Below are 18,839 nucleotides of genomic sequence, written 5' to 3' on the forward strand. Positions count from 1 at the left end.
CAATAAAGATATCCAGCAGTAAAGACACCACAAATTAAGGAACAGAAATAGAAAATGGTACAGATTTTAATGTGGAAACTAAGATTTCATCAGAAATCAGCACTGTCAATCATAGAGTATAAATAGAATTAAAAAATAGGATTCTTAGAGACAGTGGTCAATGCTAAGACATAACAATAATTAAAACCAACCAACCAACCAAAAAAAACCCAAACAAACAACCCCACAAAACAAATAAAATCTAGAAATGACGGTAAGAGGAACAGGAATATTCTAAACTACAGATTTTCTTGTCTGAAATCAACAAGACACTAAACCTGCACTGTTGGACACAAGATGATGGAATAGATTTGTAAGTGGCCATTATTCTTATCATGAATAAAAATCCAAAACCCTGTGACACTGGATTAGCCTAGTCTCATATTCAGACACAAATCATCATTAGCTATTCAATAAGATACCTGAGACCTGTTCAATCCTATCCTCATGAAATCAGTTGCTGTGGTTTGTACTGGAAAACAGAAGGCCTCCATAATGAGGAACATTTAAGCTAAATCACTGTGGTAGAAAGGCACTGCATTATGCACCTCTCAAGGTTGGCCTTCTTGTTATTTCACAGATATAGGCTTTCTCAAGTTTTGTGGTCTGGAATTAGTTATAGCAAACATCCTGCACTATCCCACAAGCTAACGTAGGAGTAATAGTGAGGTAAGTTCATGATTACAGCTGCTCCAGATTCTAGGGCCTTAAAGACAAGAAAATAAAAAGAAAGAATAAAGTTCTGCAGCACATAAAGAAATATATCAAAACTGGGTTCTATCAAAACCAAGGTAGTCTGAAATTTTTCAAGACAGCATCTTGGTTGAAATATAAGCAGAATTGCCATTTCTGATATTAAAGTTTCACAAACAGAATGCTCATGTGCACTAAGAATTTAGCCTGAATAAACTTACTTTAGTAAAACTATATTCCCAAAACCATAACCACAAGGCTTCTGAAAGCCAAATGAAGCCATTAAATTACAGAATATATTACTTTGTATTGCAGCATTGTTTTTCTTTTTTTAAAAAAAGCAAAACAGAATGGCACAGGACACATAATCCAGACTAATTTTTTCTCATCTAGTAAAACTGAAAAGATATATCTAAAGATATATATTTATTTTTTTTTAATACAATCATAGTAGAGAACAAAATGTGAAGAAGACAATAATCTGCACTTGGAAACATGTGGTGAATGTAAAATAATTATTCAAATTAGAATAATGAGGATTGTGGTGGGATTTAAAATTAAACACTGAATTTTGCACATTCAACTTCCAGACTGGCACATTTTAGCCTGGCAAAAAATACTATGACATACATAAGCCGAGCCTTGAGGCTCCAAAATGACAGGCACCAAGCACATGTGTCAGAATACACTGTCAGAACTAATATTTATAGATTGTGCTTCATTAGTTTTGTTTTTTTTTCTCACACAGATGATCATCATTAGTTTTAGCTGGTCGCGCTCTGCCTCTGTGTCTATTTCTAGAACATAAAAGAACAGTTCATTGGATACAGCAAAAAATATGTCACTTCAGACTAGAGAAATACATGGCTACAAATGTTTGTCAAACATTATTAACTTTCATTTACTGAGATCACCAAAAATACATGACCGTTCCTCTTTTTGGCATTTTCCAAATGGCATATTGCACCCAAGTTCAAGAGCCCTGGAGGACATAATGATGACAGATGCCAGTATGTACAGTATCAAAAGAAGGACTGAGCTGTTAATAGGTCCAAAGTCCCATTAACAGGAAAAGGGGGGAAAATCTTACATTATATTACCCAAGCCATAAAACAAACTGACTAAAAATGATCAGCAGAAACCAATTTGTTCATATTGGTCTTTATTTTCATTTATCCACATTTGTGGGAAAAAAAGAAAAAAAAAGAAAAAAAAAGATATAAACATTGTCTTTCAATATAAGGAAGCTGTGTCATATTATCTAAAAATGTCCTCTTTTGTGCCATCTGTCTGCTGCTATACCTTGGCATAGATTTACTAAGTTTTCTTATCCATGTCAAATAACATGAAATCTAATCATCTGTGTCAGTCTACAACCATTAGTACATTCAAACTTTTTTCAACTATCCAATTTCCATAACAGAACGTAGGCACTGTGTAGTAACATTAACATGGCAACCCTGCAATTGTCTTTTCCCATCATATGGGTTCAGAGTTAAATAAAACATATGGCATAAGGGGGAAAAATAGCTTTTAACAAAAATCCACAATAATTGTTTAAACAGCTGAAAAGTACCTTAGTGCAGGAAGGCATTCTGTGTGCATGTTCACTGCTGTGTATTGACCCACACAGATGTAGGCATTAAGAGCCACTGGAAACCTCCCAATTTCTAGTAGGAGGGTGTGCAGTTGTATATGCACAACCACATGCTTTGGCAACTTTACAAAGCAAAAAATGTAAGTTTTCAACTGCATGCTAGCAGACTTATTTGAAGGATAAATATGTTATTCATAAGATTTTAACAGAAGGACTTGATGGCTCTAAGGATTAATAACGGGATACAAAATACCTTTCACCTGTTGGTCACCAGTTCACAACCAGTCCAGGTCAGTAGCTAATGAAAAGGTGCTATCTGACAGCTACTGGTTTCCTCAGGAGAAATAACTAGGTGGTCCAAGCTCTAATGGAGATCCTCTGCACAGAAGCACTGGCATATTTATGGCTGCTCAGCTCACTAAGACATAATGATACAGGATCATAAAACAATGAATGGCAATCTCATCGCTGAGGAAAAAATCCATAATTAAGACAGTTCACAATTCAGCTCAGAAGACTGCGTTGACATTCTACCTTTAACAGACCTGGACCTTACCCTAAGACCTATAATGTGTACAAAATTCCAGCAGTTTTTTTTTATTAATAAAGAAAACTTGATTCTTTTTCCGAGGCACAAATAAGGATAATTTGCCAATGATTATCACCTTTCCATATTAAGAAGTGAAAAAGTAAATGTGACTGACAGATGGCTCTAGTACACCAGTTGTCTTGGCTTTCATAAAAATCCTGCTCTCCACACACCACACAGACTTAAATCAGAACGGCTGGTTGCTTCTGGCTTCAGAAGCAAAACAGTTAAGTATTTAAATATGAATTCAGGAAGTTGATTTTTAAGACACTTGGTCTCTGTAGATGCAGACTGCAAGGGGTTTTGTTTCCTTGGCTACTTCTTCCCTAGAGACGAGACAATAGGTCTGACCTTATTAATATGGTCAGATATTTGCTAAAAAAGGCTTTCCTAAAAAAGGACATACGATTACCAGGAGAAAGAAAGAGCTAGCTAAGAGCAGCTGACACATCAGTAAAATATCTTACATTTATCCTTAAAATATTTAAAAACTGAGGACAAAACTACTATTTTTTTTTTACCCTCTCCAATTCTTTCCTCACTGTTGGCGAACTGTGCCAAATTCATGTTGAGGCAGCTGGTGTACTTCAGGCTGCTGGAGGTCCAAGAATCCTGAGATGCTAATAAAATTGGAAAAGACTAATACAGCTGAGCAACTCTGAATAACCCTCTTGTGTAAACTATGATGATACAGTGGCTACCAGCAAGGTGGCTCTTCTAGTTAGGTGGTCTTTGCAATTTTAAACCAATTGCATATTTTGTAAATATTCATCATTCTCCAAAATGCACAAGGGTTTAATCAGTAGAGCAGAGATTTCACTCTTCAATTGAGTTGCACCGGCTTTAACTGGCAATAATGTGATTGCAATTTGCATCACAAATGCAGTTGACTTTAACTCCCCAAATTGGCTCAAATGTTTTTTTGGCAAGTATTCCCTTTTTAATAAAAGGAGTTGAATTACGGGAAAACATTTCTTAACAGAAGATTGATAAAAATACAGACACTAAATACATAATAAACAGTTATTTTAGATATTTCCTTTTTCCCTTTACACATGTGTTTCAATAACAGAGTATGCTAGGAGAGGAAAAATATTTGACTTGAACTTGTGACTTTGTTTTGGCTTTAAGTTACTGCAGACCTGTACATCTGTTTCTCAATCATTTCTTTTCGCTTTATGAAATTTTCCATGGGATGGTAAAAACACAATTTAAGCTATGTATAATTGAGTAAATTAGCAATAAACTCTTCAAAAGTTTTTAGTTAGAGAGTTACATCTTACACTGAGGTCATTGACATACAAGATCTTCATTCTTATTCCTACTACTAAGAAATAAATTTAAAATCTAGTATGTAAGCATCTAAATCAGCAGATTCTTCATTTTCCCCCATTTTGCCATGTTTCCACAACTCCGCACTTACCACTCTGATTTGGGAACGTCTTGCACATGAAGTGCTAATCCCACTGAAATACATGGGACTTGCATTACTCACATTGCAGGCCCAAAATTTATCTCAGTCTCTATTCTCCCTTGCAGCAAAGAGCCCAATCTTGCCTCTTCATCTCATCTTTACCAGAATAAAATAAAAACAACTGGACACGGCAAAGAAGTAGTGACTTCTAATGGTTAACAGCTGATCCAGAAAAACATACATCTATGAGGCAAGATTTGCAATGATTATTGAATTTTATGGAAAAAAAAAACAGTTGTTGGGGGTGGAGTTTACAGCCCTCCGAAGGCCTTCTTTCAGCACTGTCCAACTAATATCATTAGGTTTGTAAAACATGTTATCTTTTCAAACAAAAGCTTCCTCCCCCATCTCTTTAGATGATCATGTTGAGAAACATCAAATTACTAACACTGATATTCCCAAGTTATGTCTCTCTAATAAATTCAAGAGCAAGACAATATCATTTCTCTATATTGAATAAACACAATGTATGGGAGAAATAAATTTGGAGGAAATTAGTGTATAAATCTGTATCTAATAATTCACCATATGCATATGTGAGGCAACTTTCTTATAGTCCAGTCTGTCACATTCACATGCTCTTTATATGACGCTTTCATGTCATGATCATGATGATCATGATACAGTCAAGTCTATGAATACTGTTTATATAACCCAGTAGGATTTTACTTCAAGAAATCAGCCTTCATATGATCAGTACAATGCAATATCTTGATGTTGTTTAATCCACTATTTGCACATTAGGTGGCTTGCTTTTATCTAGATATATCACCCCAGTCGTCCTTCAAAATTGGTGTATTTCTGCTGACTAAAATCCACTGGCCTGAGTTTCTGAAAGTCAGTGGAATTTTACTATGAGCCAAGTTTATTTTAGAAAGTAATAACATAAAGTGGGTTCTTGAGGCTACATCTATGATGATAATGGCGTGATAATTAGAGAGTAAAGATTTAAGCACTGACTTTGGTGGGAATGAACTGGAACTTAAGCATTTTTGGATGTGACATCACTGCTTACATACAGATTTAGGAATCTAAAGCACAATTCATAACTTTACTGGCTTGGGGCATAATTCAGAGTATATTAAGGTGATATTTTCTTCAAGTAAAGTAGTATGTATATGATTAAGTAATAATATATTAGAGCTATTACCCATCCATTTTCTTGTTTTATGGGGTCTCATATCACAAAAAACATTCTGTTTTTACTAAAGGATTCAATATGACATAGAAAAGAAATACAGAAAGAGGTTTTTTTTTTTTTTTTTTTTTTTTTCTTGAAGGTCTTTTAAAATATACATATATCTACTTTGCAGTATTTATTTTTGGGCAATATGAAGTCTAAAATTTATTTACTTCATTTAAAATCACTGTTAACACCAAGGGAGTTTATGTACAGTCTTAAGTAAACTTCAAAAAAATACATTCCACTCCATACATTGTGATTTATTTACTGCCTAGACCTCTATAGAAATGTTCTCCATGGTCATTAAGCTTTAGATTATTTTATTTCAAGAATATGTAATGAAATGTTAAGTACATTTCCACATTAGGTACTTTCTTTTTCTTTTCCATTCCATCTTAAGCCACATTTTATATTCTCTGATAAAGTAGTATATTAATATCTACTCATATTTCACCAGCAATTCAGTAGGACATAAATTCACCATCTCCACACTGCTTTCTCTGAACCCTATGAATTTCTTCCAGAGTAAGTTTGGCTTCTATCTTGCATTTTTCTGTGATTACTGAAAAAATCGCTACACATGGAGTAATAACAGGTGACTGGCAGCTATTTTCCACCATGTAACAAAACAAAGAGATCTCTTTCTTTCATGAAAGCAGTTCATCCTGTGTCAGCGGTGCTTTCTATAACAAGCTTTAAGTTTCTGTTGAGTAAAGCAAGAAGTTTAGGGCTCCCCTTTTCCTGTCTACAGGAAGTTAGAAATAAGATACAGAAGATGAGATCCCTGAAGGAGGTTAGATAGGGGTTACATATCTGAATGTGTGCACCAGGGTAATTTACCAACTAGTTAGATGGATATTTTCTATTTAAATGAAAATACTGTTTTACAATTAGTTCTGTTATAATTGGCATGTAGCCAAACACATGTCCTAAGGGGACTGAAAAGTATATCTCTGGGCTCAATACTTATGGCATGCGGCCAAGCTCAGAAGAAACACAAGCCCAATAGATGTCAGTTATTGAGTTTTCTGTAGTTCGGAAATACTGACATTCTGCCTGGAGGTGCAAATGCTCCAGATACACCAGATAATGAAACCTAATTAAAATAGGGCTCAAGGTTCTGAAGTCAATAAACACGACTTCCACAGTGGAGGGGGACTAGCCCATCCCTTACAAACAAATTGTTTTTAAACTGGAAACAAAAACAACTTCTGGCATTTTGCAAATTTCAGAAATAAATCCAAGCTTTGTGCTTGGATCAGTTGTAACTCCCAAGGGATTTAAAGTGGCAAGAAAAATTACAGTATCTGTGTCAGATTCCGAAGACAATTCAAACACAACAGAGAAGTAGAAGCAGCCATTGCTTGGCTCCACTGGATTTGCTAAGGAGCGCTTACTGAAGGATTCAGCATCATTAATGCTATGGTTATGATGGGAGTTTAAGTGATATATCTGATTTTCATTAAAGTATCTTCCTAGATACAGTGCTAACAGCCAAGAGATTTAGCCTCCCAAAATGAAATCTCTAACAGCTTTGCTCATCTTATCATTCAGAAAATGTCTTTCACGTGTAATCATTTATTTTTCATTCCTAAAAGAAATATTACTAAAAATACATACTACGTTGATTTAGAGGAACCATTAAAATATGATTTACTTGAGTTACTAAATTATTAGAAGAACTATTAAACTGTTTTAGGGAATCATACTTGAATTTAATATACAGTTTTTCAAATGCTAACTCTTAAAAACAATCATGACTCTTCTGACTTCATGACTGCACTGCTTTGCCCCTGCTTCCTTCCAATTGGTTAAGTCAATGCCAATTGGTAGCAATCAAACAGTGAAATAAAAAATAACAGAGCTTTCCAACAGAAACACGGATTTCCTTTCCATGCTGGAACAAGCAAATAATTACAGAAATAGCAGTTGCTGAATTAATCTTTTCATTGCTGTGCTATCTTCCCCTTTGCCTATGCTGTCCCATGTCTTTCTATTCCTCCTACCTTCCATTTATTTTTAAATTGTCACTTATTTTAAGATGACTTTCAAGGACTACATCAATTACTGAATACTGTGGGATATTTTATGGTATCACTCTCTGTAATTTAGCAGCTAACCAACAATGGCAGCATAGCTTTCTGGCCTCCTGTTTGTCAGGAAAAAAAAGGAACAAACAGCAGCAGGGAAAAACACCACCATCCACAGAGAAATAAATATTCTAAAACTTAAAAAATATATTTAATTTCAGTTTCTTTGGAACTTAACTTCTGTTTCCTTTATTTTAATTCCAAACAGTGCCAGCTTCCACCAGTCTTTGTCATTCTTTGTCATTATCCTCCTTTGGAGAAAAATGTTTTAAAATAAAATATTCTAGATTTTAAAGAAACTTCTACTGTGATTATTATTAATTTTATATGGTTTGGAGCCATAGAACAGAAATTTTACAAGGCAAAGTAAATTTTTCTTACAGCACTTTGGGTGATTTTCCAAGTCATTAAAAAAAGGAGATTAACAGCACTGTGTGGAGCCACATAAAATGCAAGAAACACTGCAATTTTTTTTCTAAAGAAATACAGTAAAACCTATAATTCCTGTATGCAACATGATAAATGTTACAATATGGGGCTGTCCCTAAGTACATTAGTGATTATAGGCACTACTGGAATCTACAAGGGGTGGTTTGTGGGCTCAACTTCACTCAGAACAGATGAGACAAATCTTCAAATACATCTATAATTGAAGTAAAGCTTCTCAGATTAGAGTGCTACTACAGCACCCATGCACTGCCTGATGGTGGAGGCCAGCCATAAGAAAGGAGGGTTTCTCAGTCTCCTCTCTAAGAACAGATTAAAGTGAGAGGAGAAAATAACATTATAAAAGCCTCACTTATGCATGGTTGGGGTTTTTTTTTTTTTTTTCAGCATGATATCCAACCTTTTTTCTCCTGGAAAGTCTGTTCATAAAATGGAAAAAGAATTACAGCATGTGCTCAAGGCCTCACCTGGTACTGCCATTCTGACAGATTCATTTTTATCTTAGAATTGAGAGGCTCACAAATGTAAAGCCTTTTACAAAAACAATGATTTTCTTTGTTATATAAAAATAAATTACCTAAGCAATGGATGAGACCCCGGTGCTATGACTCTAGACTCATGTGCTACTGTAGACCAGCTAGGATAACTATCACAGTACATTGACAGATAAATTTATCAAGCAATTTATGCAGCACAACAAGTTAAAGATATGAAAAATGATTGGAAATACACAATGCTAAAGCAATGCTGTCCTAAAGAGCCACACTTCTGAAAAATGCACAATAAAAAAAGTTAAGCCCCTGTCATCTATCTGTCTTTCAACTCATCCACTTGTGAGCTACTACATACATGCTTTTAACCACTACTTTGTTTTTACTGTTCTAATATATTTTCAGGAAAATTGTAGCCTAGTGAACTGTAATTTTCAGATATAAACATATAGTATTGTCCAATATATGGTTTATGAAATATCTGTGACTTATAATACCAGGCAGTAAGACTATACATTCATTAGACATTCCTTTGAGCCTTAAGTTGTTATTTTCTGCATGTACAACGGAAGTCCATCTATCATTTCTTGTATCCAGAAAAGTGAACAGGAATAGAGACATGCATTTGCACTAAACTTAGGTACACCATTTAGGTATTTCAAGAGTCAATGACAAATTAACACCTCGGTGTGTGCATGTATGTGTGTGTGTGTTTGCACGTGCACTTTGCATTCTGTGCATATAGTTTATATTAAAATGTAAATTCCAGTTATAACAAGCTGAAGAATGTATTTTGATTTTCATGTATCTTTACAGTTATTCATAAAGTATGCTTAAATGAGAACAATTTTGTGCAGAAATGCTACATCTAACATTTCAAATTATTATTGCTGGACAAGAAGCAACCATCAGCAGGTTTTCAGAGGTGTTGAAGGGAAGCTGGTTTTACTTGGATTTTTATTTCATGTTTTACTTTTATTGGGTTTCCTTGATTTTGCATCAGTCCACATTTTCAGATACATGTGTGCAAAAAACTATGTAGCCTTTACAGAAGAAAATATTGTTTCTTCAGGTTTGTCTGATGACCTGTTAGAAATTGGGCTTGTAACACCTTATACTATCAATTTTCCCATAATTCTAACCTCAAAAGAAAAAAAAAAAATACTTCACAAATTGCCTGTACGCCGTGAATAAGTACATTTCAAACTATTTGTTAAATCATTTCCAGAAATAAACAAACTGCTGATTAACACTCAGGTTTTCAGTAACATTCATCTGCAGGATAGAGAAACTCATACAGAGCTAACATCATGTTGTCTTTTAAGACTTTCTGGACTATATGGAAGCTTATGAAATCATTTATAAATTTATGTGCTCATAGTGAGCATATAGAAAAGCATGAGAATTAGCAAAAGTAAAGAAAATACATAGAGTATGCTTTTGCTTGCTGTTGTTCATTTAATCTCTCATGAAAAACAAGTTTAAAATTTAAATTGCCCTTTGGAGCAGCAGCAACATTAGCTACATGAAAATGGATAGAGATGATGACATGAATTAGTATCTGTCATTCACAGCATAATTGCAATCATTTTAATTTTATCACAGTGGATGAATTGTGATTTATCTTTTTAAAACTGTAAAAATGATGCAATTCATTACTTTACAAAATGTAACCCATTCTGGTAGAAGCAAATCTTCTTCTGAAATTTCTTTTCAATAAAAGAGAATAATAAGCTTTTGAATTACGTGTATACTTGGGACTTCATTCAGAACAATATATTTCAGTAAATTGGAACTATCTTCAGCACTAAAACAAAAGTTACATAAAATCATAGAAAAATTCAACTTAAAAAAGTCCTTGAGATATCACTTTATTTAATTACCAGATCAAAGTAGACTTAATAGACAATATTGTCCATGATGATTATTGCTTAAGTTGGAATGAAAAGTACACTTTTTTTTTAATTTATTGTTAAGCTACTAAACTGATCTGGTATATACTGTCTTTATTTTATGTGTGCTGCAGAATCCATTATTACAAGAAAAGAAAAGAAAAAAAGAAAAAAAGAAATGGCAGGTAACTGTGAATTTAGAAAACATACTTTTTCACGTGCAGAGATGCTAGCTTGTGTTTGACAGAATCAAGGCCAGATAACATGAATAAAACAATGGATTACATTCTAGAATGTACATTTGTCTCAGTGTCCCTGTTTATGAACGTGACAAACTTTTGCTGAAAGCCAGGAAGCAAGAGCCTGCTATAATGAACAAGCAGTTTTACAATCTACAATCTACACACTCAGCATCGGTCAGCCTCAAATTTCCTCACTGGAAGGTAAAAAGACTCAGAAGGTACAAGCTGGCCCAGGTATCAGGATTGGCACTAAGAGAATAAATGAATCATGCCATGCTGCTCTCAGTAAGCATTAATACTGGCAGCAGACTTAAGAAGGAAAAACACTAAATTAAGCCACTTTATTAGAATTTAAGACAGGAATTAAAACAGCTTAACTTGTGAACTTCACGGGTTAGATCTTACTGCTTTTTTTTCTTTCTTTCTTTCTTTTCCTTTTTTTTTTCTTTTTTAATAGTACAATTGCCTTTGGCTGGAACTTTGGAACTTGTCTGAAACTATCCTCCTCTCACCCCTCATCCCTCAATTTTACTGACTGAGAAGAATTTTCTATCTATATTAGCACCCACTCCCATCCCTCACTTTATCAGCCATCTCACCTTTCTCTCCTGGGAAAGAGACAGAGAAGTGTTATCAATAGTTTGGTTTCAGCACTTAGACAAAGGATTGCACAAACTCTGAAAGTTTAGTTCCAAAAAACCAGATGACAGATGAGGAGAAACAAGCCTATAAGCCATCTCTCTTCTAACATCTGAAAACTTACTGAAGTAGGATTTTCTCTCTCATAAATACACCAGCTGTGATGTGAATAAATGACCAGAAGCCTAGGTAGCAAAGTTTAAGTGAAGAATAAATCACAGTGGTACCTCTGTTTCAGTATGGACTAAAATAACTACACCAAAGGGAGTAGTTCTTAACAGTACTGAATCCCAAGGAAGTCCATGCAGACTTCTAGGAAGGATGTCAATTATGGCATCATATATTTGTGATAGGAACTAGAACTAGTACAGGCTAGAGTATTAGAGACTAGTCAAAACTCATTTAATATGAATCATTGAGCAGATGGTAGACTGCAAAACTGATTAGGGACAAGCGACCAATATGGACACAAAAATTCATATTCTACTGCCAAATCTCTCCATGATCCAACTTCTTATTGAAGGTCTTTTCAGGCTTTGTAACTCAAAGAAACAAAACAAAACAAAACAAAAACAAAACAAAACAATAAAAAGGAAAAAAATACCAAATTCCACCACATAAAAGACAAACCAACATTATTTTTTCATGAATGAAATATCCACCTTAAAAAATTTCCACTACCTTTAATTACATTGACATCAGTGTGCTTTCTTGTGTTTATAAAGACATTACTACAGGTCTGACAGACATCAGTAACAATTTTTCAGCCTATGCTGCTGTTATTAAAATGGACTTCAAAGCTTTATAAGTCCTGTCCTTTTTGCTAATAAGACACATTCTTTCACAAGCACAGTTCAAATCCTCAAGACAAAATCCACCTCATAAGTACTTTGTCCCTTAAAAGAGACAATATCCCTGAAGAAAAGTAAACAGCTCAATTCTACTTTATGTATGTACACAGTTCATCACTTCCTTTCCATAGTTTGGGTATGCCACTTATGTTTAAACCAATAACTGAACATTCCTAACGAGGGGACAAAATTCAGAATTTCTTTTTAATGGCACACAATGTTTTTTAGGAGTTATCAGATTCTGAGACCTTGTTACTTTGAAGAAAACTGAGATTTTTTTCCCAGACTAACCGCAAGATTTTCCTTAATAGTTCCTATATTTCATATATTCAGCAGTTCAGAAAATGCACAGAATTGACAAGAAGTACAAAGTACAAGAAAGAAAAGAGACAAAGAGAGAAAGATATGGATTTTAACTAAGAAAACTCTTTCCCCACAGTAATTCTAATGCATTGGAATTTCTATATCAAAGATCTAAAAAGAAGCCAATAATTAGGAAATTTTGCTGTATAACCTACTTATATTTGTGTTCCAGAGGAAGGTAATCAGTAAGTGCACACATTTAAGAATATCTGCAAAATTTTACCTGGATCTGGAAATGTTAATAATACGTAGTAAAAATGCCTTTCCAGATCCTGAGATGGACATGCAGTGGGGATATAACACTAACAGCTTGCCTTCCAGTAGAAGTTGAAAACTCTAATCCAGACAGCTTTTACCAAACTCTCTACAGGACATCATGTGACAACACAGAACCATTTTTAATTCTTTCTATTTATGTTGCCACTTGTTGCTCAGGTAGAAGTCTTCTGTGCTAATAGCAATGGATCAGCCAAAATTAATTCTGAACTATTTTTCTTAACTTGAATTCTACCCTGTGTCCAAGGACACATTAAAGGCTGGGCAAGAAATAACAAGGTCAGAGGAAAAGCTTATGGCTAGTGAAAATTTGAGAAAAACAATCAGGCTGAAGCATAACGATTGAAGAAGTTATAAAGGCATATCAGTAGAGCACAGAAAGGGAATATGGAGCTACTGGGGCAAACAATGAAAGCAAATGTGGAATAAAAGAAAGGAAAGATGATATTCCCAGAAAAAAAAAACCAACGAACAGCAATGTGAATTGGGAAACAAGCAAAACAGGACCAATTTAGTGAGAAGAATAGAAAATTCTTTTAATCTCTAAAAACTGTGAAAATCAAGGTTGACTGGCACTGTGTGTTCTATTATGGGTCTAGTTTAGCTGGAGATAAAAGTTTCTCTGTACTCAAAACGCAGAGTAAATTTTGAAGAGATTAAAAGTCAAACTCTTCTGATTGTTAGAAGTAGCTTTCAGACAGGAGTTGATTATTTCTATTCATAAGCTCAAAGAGATACTCCTGAAGAAGTGTAAATTCAAAGCATGAGACATGTAATATGCAAATCCATATGTTTGCCATAGATTGCCACAACAAACCTGGGTCAAGCACTAAATATTTTTTAATAACATTACTTATGACCTAATTATTTATAAAGAAGGCATTTTAAATAAAATATTATGAAGTTTCAATTCTTTGATAACTGCTTTCTTTTCACAAAGAGGTTGTAATAGTTCAGGAACGGATTAAAAAAAAAAAACAAAACACAAAAACAAAACAATCCATACACAATCAAATTCCTTCACTAAAAATCACAGCTGAAACACTGCAGTAATTTTCAGGCCGAAGTCTTTCTGTCCCTTCACTTCAGCTACTCAAAAGACTCCCAGGAGCTGCTGAGTAACTCACCGTCAGAGCCAGAAGCTTTCCATAGGTGAGATGTGCAGGGATGTGGTCGCTCTTGGATCGCAGTGACTCCACATACCAGTGCTCTGCTTCTGGCAGACGGCTCATTCTCATATAGGCTTCTCCTACAGGGTCAAACAAATGCTAGTGAGAATATCCCCAACGTTTTTAAGTTTCCCATAGATTTATTATCTCATTTATAATTTTCTTTATTTACTAAATAGGCAAAGATCTTGGAAAGTGTGACGTGCTTTGAATGTCGGCAATTAAAAATAATAGTAAACAGTCTCACTGAGACTTTTAAGTTATGGCCTCACTAAGGCTGAAAAAGTGTGGTTTAGGAAGCCTTGTAATAGAATTGCAAGAGGTAGCTCCAACTGCCAAGTTTCAGTTATAAGTCTCTAACAGAATTTTTATCACATCTGCTACAGAAAAGTTACTTCTTGCCATAAGTCTACATTGCAGAGCAGGGAGTAGAAGGAATAATATAGAATGAGTTTGCAATTAACCATATCACATCAAGAATATAGACTTTAAAAAAAAAAAAAAAAAAAAAAAAAAAAAAAAGTAATGTTAAGAAAGCAGTCCTGAAACCATTTTGGAGGGAAAGAACAATACAAAGAAGCCTAATCTCCATAGGTAGTCAAATTAGGTCATCTGCCACAAAAATATTAAACTAGAATACAGAATTCTAATTTTAAAATTTTAAAATTTTAAAATGCTAAAAGTTGCATATGGAAAGATCTGAGTTGGACTTTTTGTCAAAATAAAACCCTTTACTATGAGAGGCTGAGGCAGGCAATGTTGAAGAACAGGATGTCAGAAGGACATATTGTGGTATAGATGATTGCAGTCCTTAAGTTTCTCAGAAAAGATTTACTATACTGGGAGGGCAAAGCTAAGAAACAATTCTTGAAGGTTGGAAATAAGCAGTATCAACAAGTACATAGTGGTGAAGAAAAGCAGCTTTCAAATTAGTTCTCTGCATCTCCCCCTTTTGGAGAGGGTCCAGAGGAGGGCCACAGAAATGATCCAAGGGCTGGTGCAAACTCTCTTATGAATATAGGCTGAAGGAACTGGGCTTGTTCAGCCTACAAAAGAGAAGGCTGTGAGAAGACATCATTGTAGCCTTCCAGTATTTAAAGGGAGTTTACAATGATGAGGGAAATCAACTTTTTACATTGGTAAATGGTGATAGGACAAAGGAGAATGGTTTTAAACTAAACGAAGGGAGATTCAGATTAGATGTCAGGGGGAAGTTGTTCACTGAGAGAGCAGTGAGGTGCTGGAACAGATTGCCCAGAGAGGTTGTGGATGCCCTCTCTGGAGACTAGGTTGGATGGGATACTGGGCAATCTGATCTAGTATGTGACCTAGTGGCTGGCAACCCTGCCTCTGGCAGGGGGGTTGGAACTCGATCCTTGAGGTCCCTTCCAACTCAAGCAATTCTATGATTCTACAATTACACTTCTATGATTCTACAATTACACAGCTCTTTTGCTGTGTATATAGCTCTAGGTGCCCGTTCCCAACTGAACAACTGAAAATGCCCACTTGAGTGTGCGGATTTCATCACTAGATTTTTTTTTCCTATATTTGTCATAAAACACAGGAATCCTTGGTGAAATGTGGCAGAAGTTTGAGTTTCCAGATGTATGGGAATTGCTGTCACAGCCTAAACCAATGATTGAGCACCTGGTGAAGGGACACAGCCAGTCCTGGGTGCACATGTAAAAGCAATGCACCTGTGGGACCAGAAGGGGTGGAATCCAGTTCTTCCCCTCCCTAAGTCTCATTTAAGGGCTGGCAGCTATGTGGGAAGGATCTCTACCTGGAGATGCCTCTTTCTGGAGTATTTGGTGAGCCCTGATCCTTGGGACAGATAAGCAAATCTTTCTTTCTTTAACTGAGTTACAGCCATTGCCCTTTTTTGGGTGATTTAGAACTGGTTATCGGCTATCACCATTTCCTATATTGGAATTAGTCTTTTATTAAAAATTAGTTTTTTATTAAAAAATCCCTTAGCCTTGGATAGTGCAAATTCTAACATTTGTACTATCCAAGGCTAAGAAAGGCCAACATGAATTTTATCAGGAAATAGAATGTTTCCAAAAAAGGGTGCAGGTCTGTACATCCAGTAGACCAGGATTACTAATTGAAGGGTCTACATAGCATTCCATATTCATATCCTATTCTCGATATCTGATTGCATACAGAAGTAGCTGATGTTTCAGCTCCAGCAGTACCCAACTCACTCTATTGCTGGTCCAATAGAGTTTTGCTGGCCAAGCTAGAAGAACAACTCCAGAAGAGCCCAAATCAAACCAAAACCAAAAAACGTCCAAGCTGGGGAAAAAGCAACAGCAAGCACAATATGAATGCTCCCCAAAACCTGTGATCAAATTCAGAGATATTAACAACATGGTAATGTTTTTTCCCCATTATGCTGACACTCACAAATAAGTAACATAACATTATGCATAATATATCTTAGTATGCACAAAACAAAGTCAAGAAATCAAGCGTGTGTGTATATATATATATATATATATGTAAGCAAATTTTCTATATTTCTCCAGGTTCTTTGGGACTGAAAGATCATCTCTAAAAATACAGCATGAACAACAAATGCTAAAATTATCCCTGGGTACATTAATTAAGAGTAAATAAGTAATAACAATAGTAGAAAACATTAAATATTTATATTAACTAGTAAGAGAGAATCAGTTTGCTACCACCTGTTTCCTCAGAACCATTGACTTTATACTTGATAATGAAATGTAATACAAGTTTAATGCAAAGCTTCCAATTAGAAAACACATGGTAGGTTTAGTATATACTGCATATTGTTAATTAAGAACCATTTGCATGAAAGCATCTTTCTTTCCAGAAGAAAGATTTTTTTTTTCCTTTTCTATCTATGTCGTTCTAGATTAACCTCCCACATGCTGACTTCTGATTTGCTTGGTTCATTATAGATAATGTAATTCTTTCAGTTCCACAGCAGCCAGACCTCTACAAAACCCAAGCCAAAGCCATCTGTTTGCAGGGAACACAGCAGACTTATCAATGAATACAGTGAAGCCATGCTGCAAGAGCAAAAGCTTCTGCAAAAGCACTGTGCTTCTTTAGGTTCCACATACTCACAGTTTCAGATTAAGAACATAAATTTTTCTGTAGTTCTTCTCTTAGGACCTCAAGAGATAATGGCTATAAAGACAACTGAAAACAAATCTCTCTGTGAAGGAGACATGCAGGGTAAATATGCTTTGTATCATCCTTGTACGTGTAATTATCTGCCACTGAAATATCTAGATGGTAAAACTGTAACATAGAAAAGGCCAGAACAGAGTAGAACTCAAAACAGCAAAGAAGACAGAGGTGCACTGTAGAAAGGAAAAGCTCTCCTATGAAACTTTAGTCACAATTTAAATTTCATTTTTCCATAATTTCTTTGAATTAGGAATATAAAGAGGTGGTCTTAGAAAAAAGATAGAAGCCTCTGCTCCTATGTACTGCAACACCATAATGAATCTGTGTCCTTCCCAATGCAGCTGCACAGCCCTCTTGTGCAAATTAAGGCTGCAGATGTGCTTACCATAAATGCACAGCATATATGATTTCCTTCTTTTTTTTCCCTTAGGTATCAGTGCATACAATAACATAATAAATCTAGGAGCATAGCTTGCTATAGTGTATTGATGTGTAGGATACACTACAAGAGATTCAGTCTTGGTGATAAATATGCAGTGCATGCACATCCTCTCTGAAACAGCTGAAGCGTGTGAGCTTAATGAGCATCACAATCTGCATAGACTAAGCATATTGTATTTTTTTTTTTCTTTCAGAGAATAATCTCCTTGAAGATTTCAAGAAATGCACTGTATTTTAAGCGGGTTTTTGATGGATAGGAGCCAATCCACATTCACTTTGAGCAGATTCTTCCAGGCCTCAATTAGCCAAAGCAAAGCCTTTGATCTGATTTAATTAGACCAGTAATCTACTTTTAGAAAAAAAAAAAAAATACCTGATGTGGAAAACTTATATAAACAAAGGGAAAAACAAAATAGTTGCACCACAAAACAGCATGGACTTAGCACAGCTGTTTCCTGTTACACAAAGACTTCCACAGAATGGAAAATATTGACAGAAATGGCAGCACTGAGCTCACCTGAGACAGACAAGCTCATTTTCATTTTCCAACAGATGTGCAACCAGCAGTAAACTGCAAGGGTACAAACTGACCAAGAATTCATAACTGAACTAGTGATTGTACTCTTCATTATTATTTTATTTTTTTTGTCAGTATACCATAGACATTCTACCAGAACAGTTGTTTGTTTGTTTGTTTTTAAATGCTCTTTATAGAAATACTTTCCATTAGAATCACACCTAACTGGTATTCCTGTAGTCCAGTTTCAGCGCTAGATTATATTTTTAGTCTACAAATGCCTCTTTTCATACAAAATCCTGTATGTTGAAAATACAAATACATGACAGGCTTAGACTCATGGCCTTTTCAGAAATTTGTCTAAGAAAATAAAAACATTTCACAAGAAATTATAGTTCAATGGCTAAAAAGAGAAAAAACTAAGAAAATCTGAGAACCTGAAAAAAAAAACCAACAAACCCAAACTGGTCTCAAATGCTGCATCCACAGTACCCTCAGCAACTCAGTGCAGTAACTTTCATACCCAGTTTGAATCCTTCACATGAATAAAGTGAAAAAACAGGAAAAGGGTCAATCAGCCCAGAGATCTACATACAGTTTTGAGCAGCAAATGTGAACTATAGAGGTCTGCAAAGTTTGGGTACAGTTAGGATGGGGTTTGAAGGGGGAGAAGGGAAC

The 18,839-nt window shown here is 35.1% G+C and overlaps 1 protein-coding gene across 4 annotated transcripts in view; it reads right to left on the minus strand.

The window, feature by feature from the left end:
• The window catches only part of TMTC2 (transmembrane O-mannosyltransferase targeting cadherins 2), a 234,030-nt gene that overhangs the window by 36,728 nt on the left and 178,463 nt on the right, over positions 1–18,839 (minus strand). For all 4 annotated transcript variants that reach the window (XM_052669219.1, XM_052669222.1, XM_052669220.1 and 1 more), the window contains one exon: positions 13,994–14,115. In XM_052669219.1, coding sequence (XP_052525179.1) covers positions 13,994–14,115 — 122 coding nt within the window. The remainder of the gene's footprint in view (positions 1–13,993; positions 14,116–18,839) is intronic.

This window comes from Tympanuchus pallidicinctus, unplaced genomic scaffold (assembly GCF_026119805.1).
Source record: "Tympanuchus pallidicinctus isolate F22 unplaced genomic scaffold, pur_lepc_1.0 scaffold8, whole genome shotgun sequence".
NCBI lineage: Eukaryota > Metazoa > Chordata > Aves > Galliformes > Phasianidae > Tympanuchus > Tympanuchus pallidicinctus.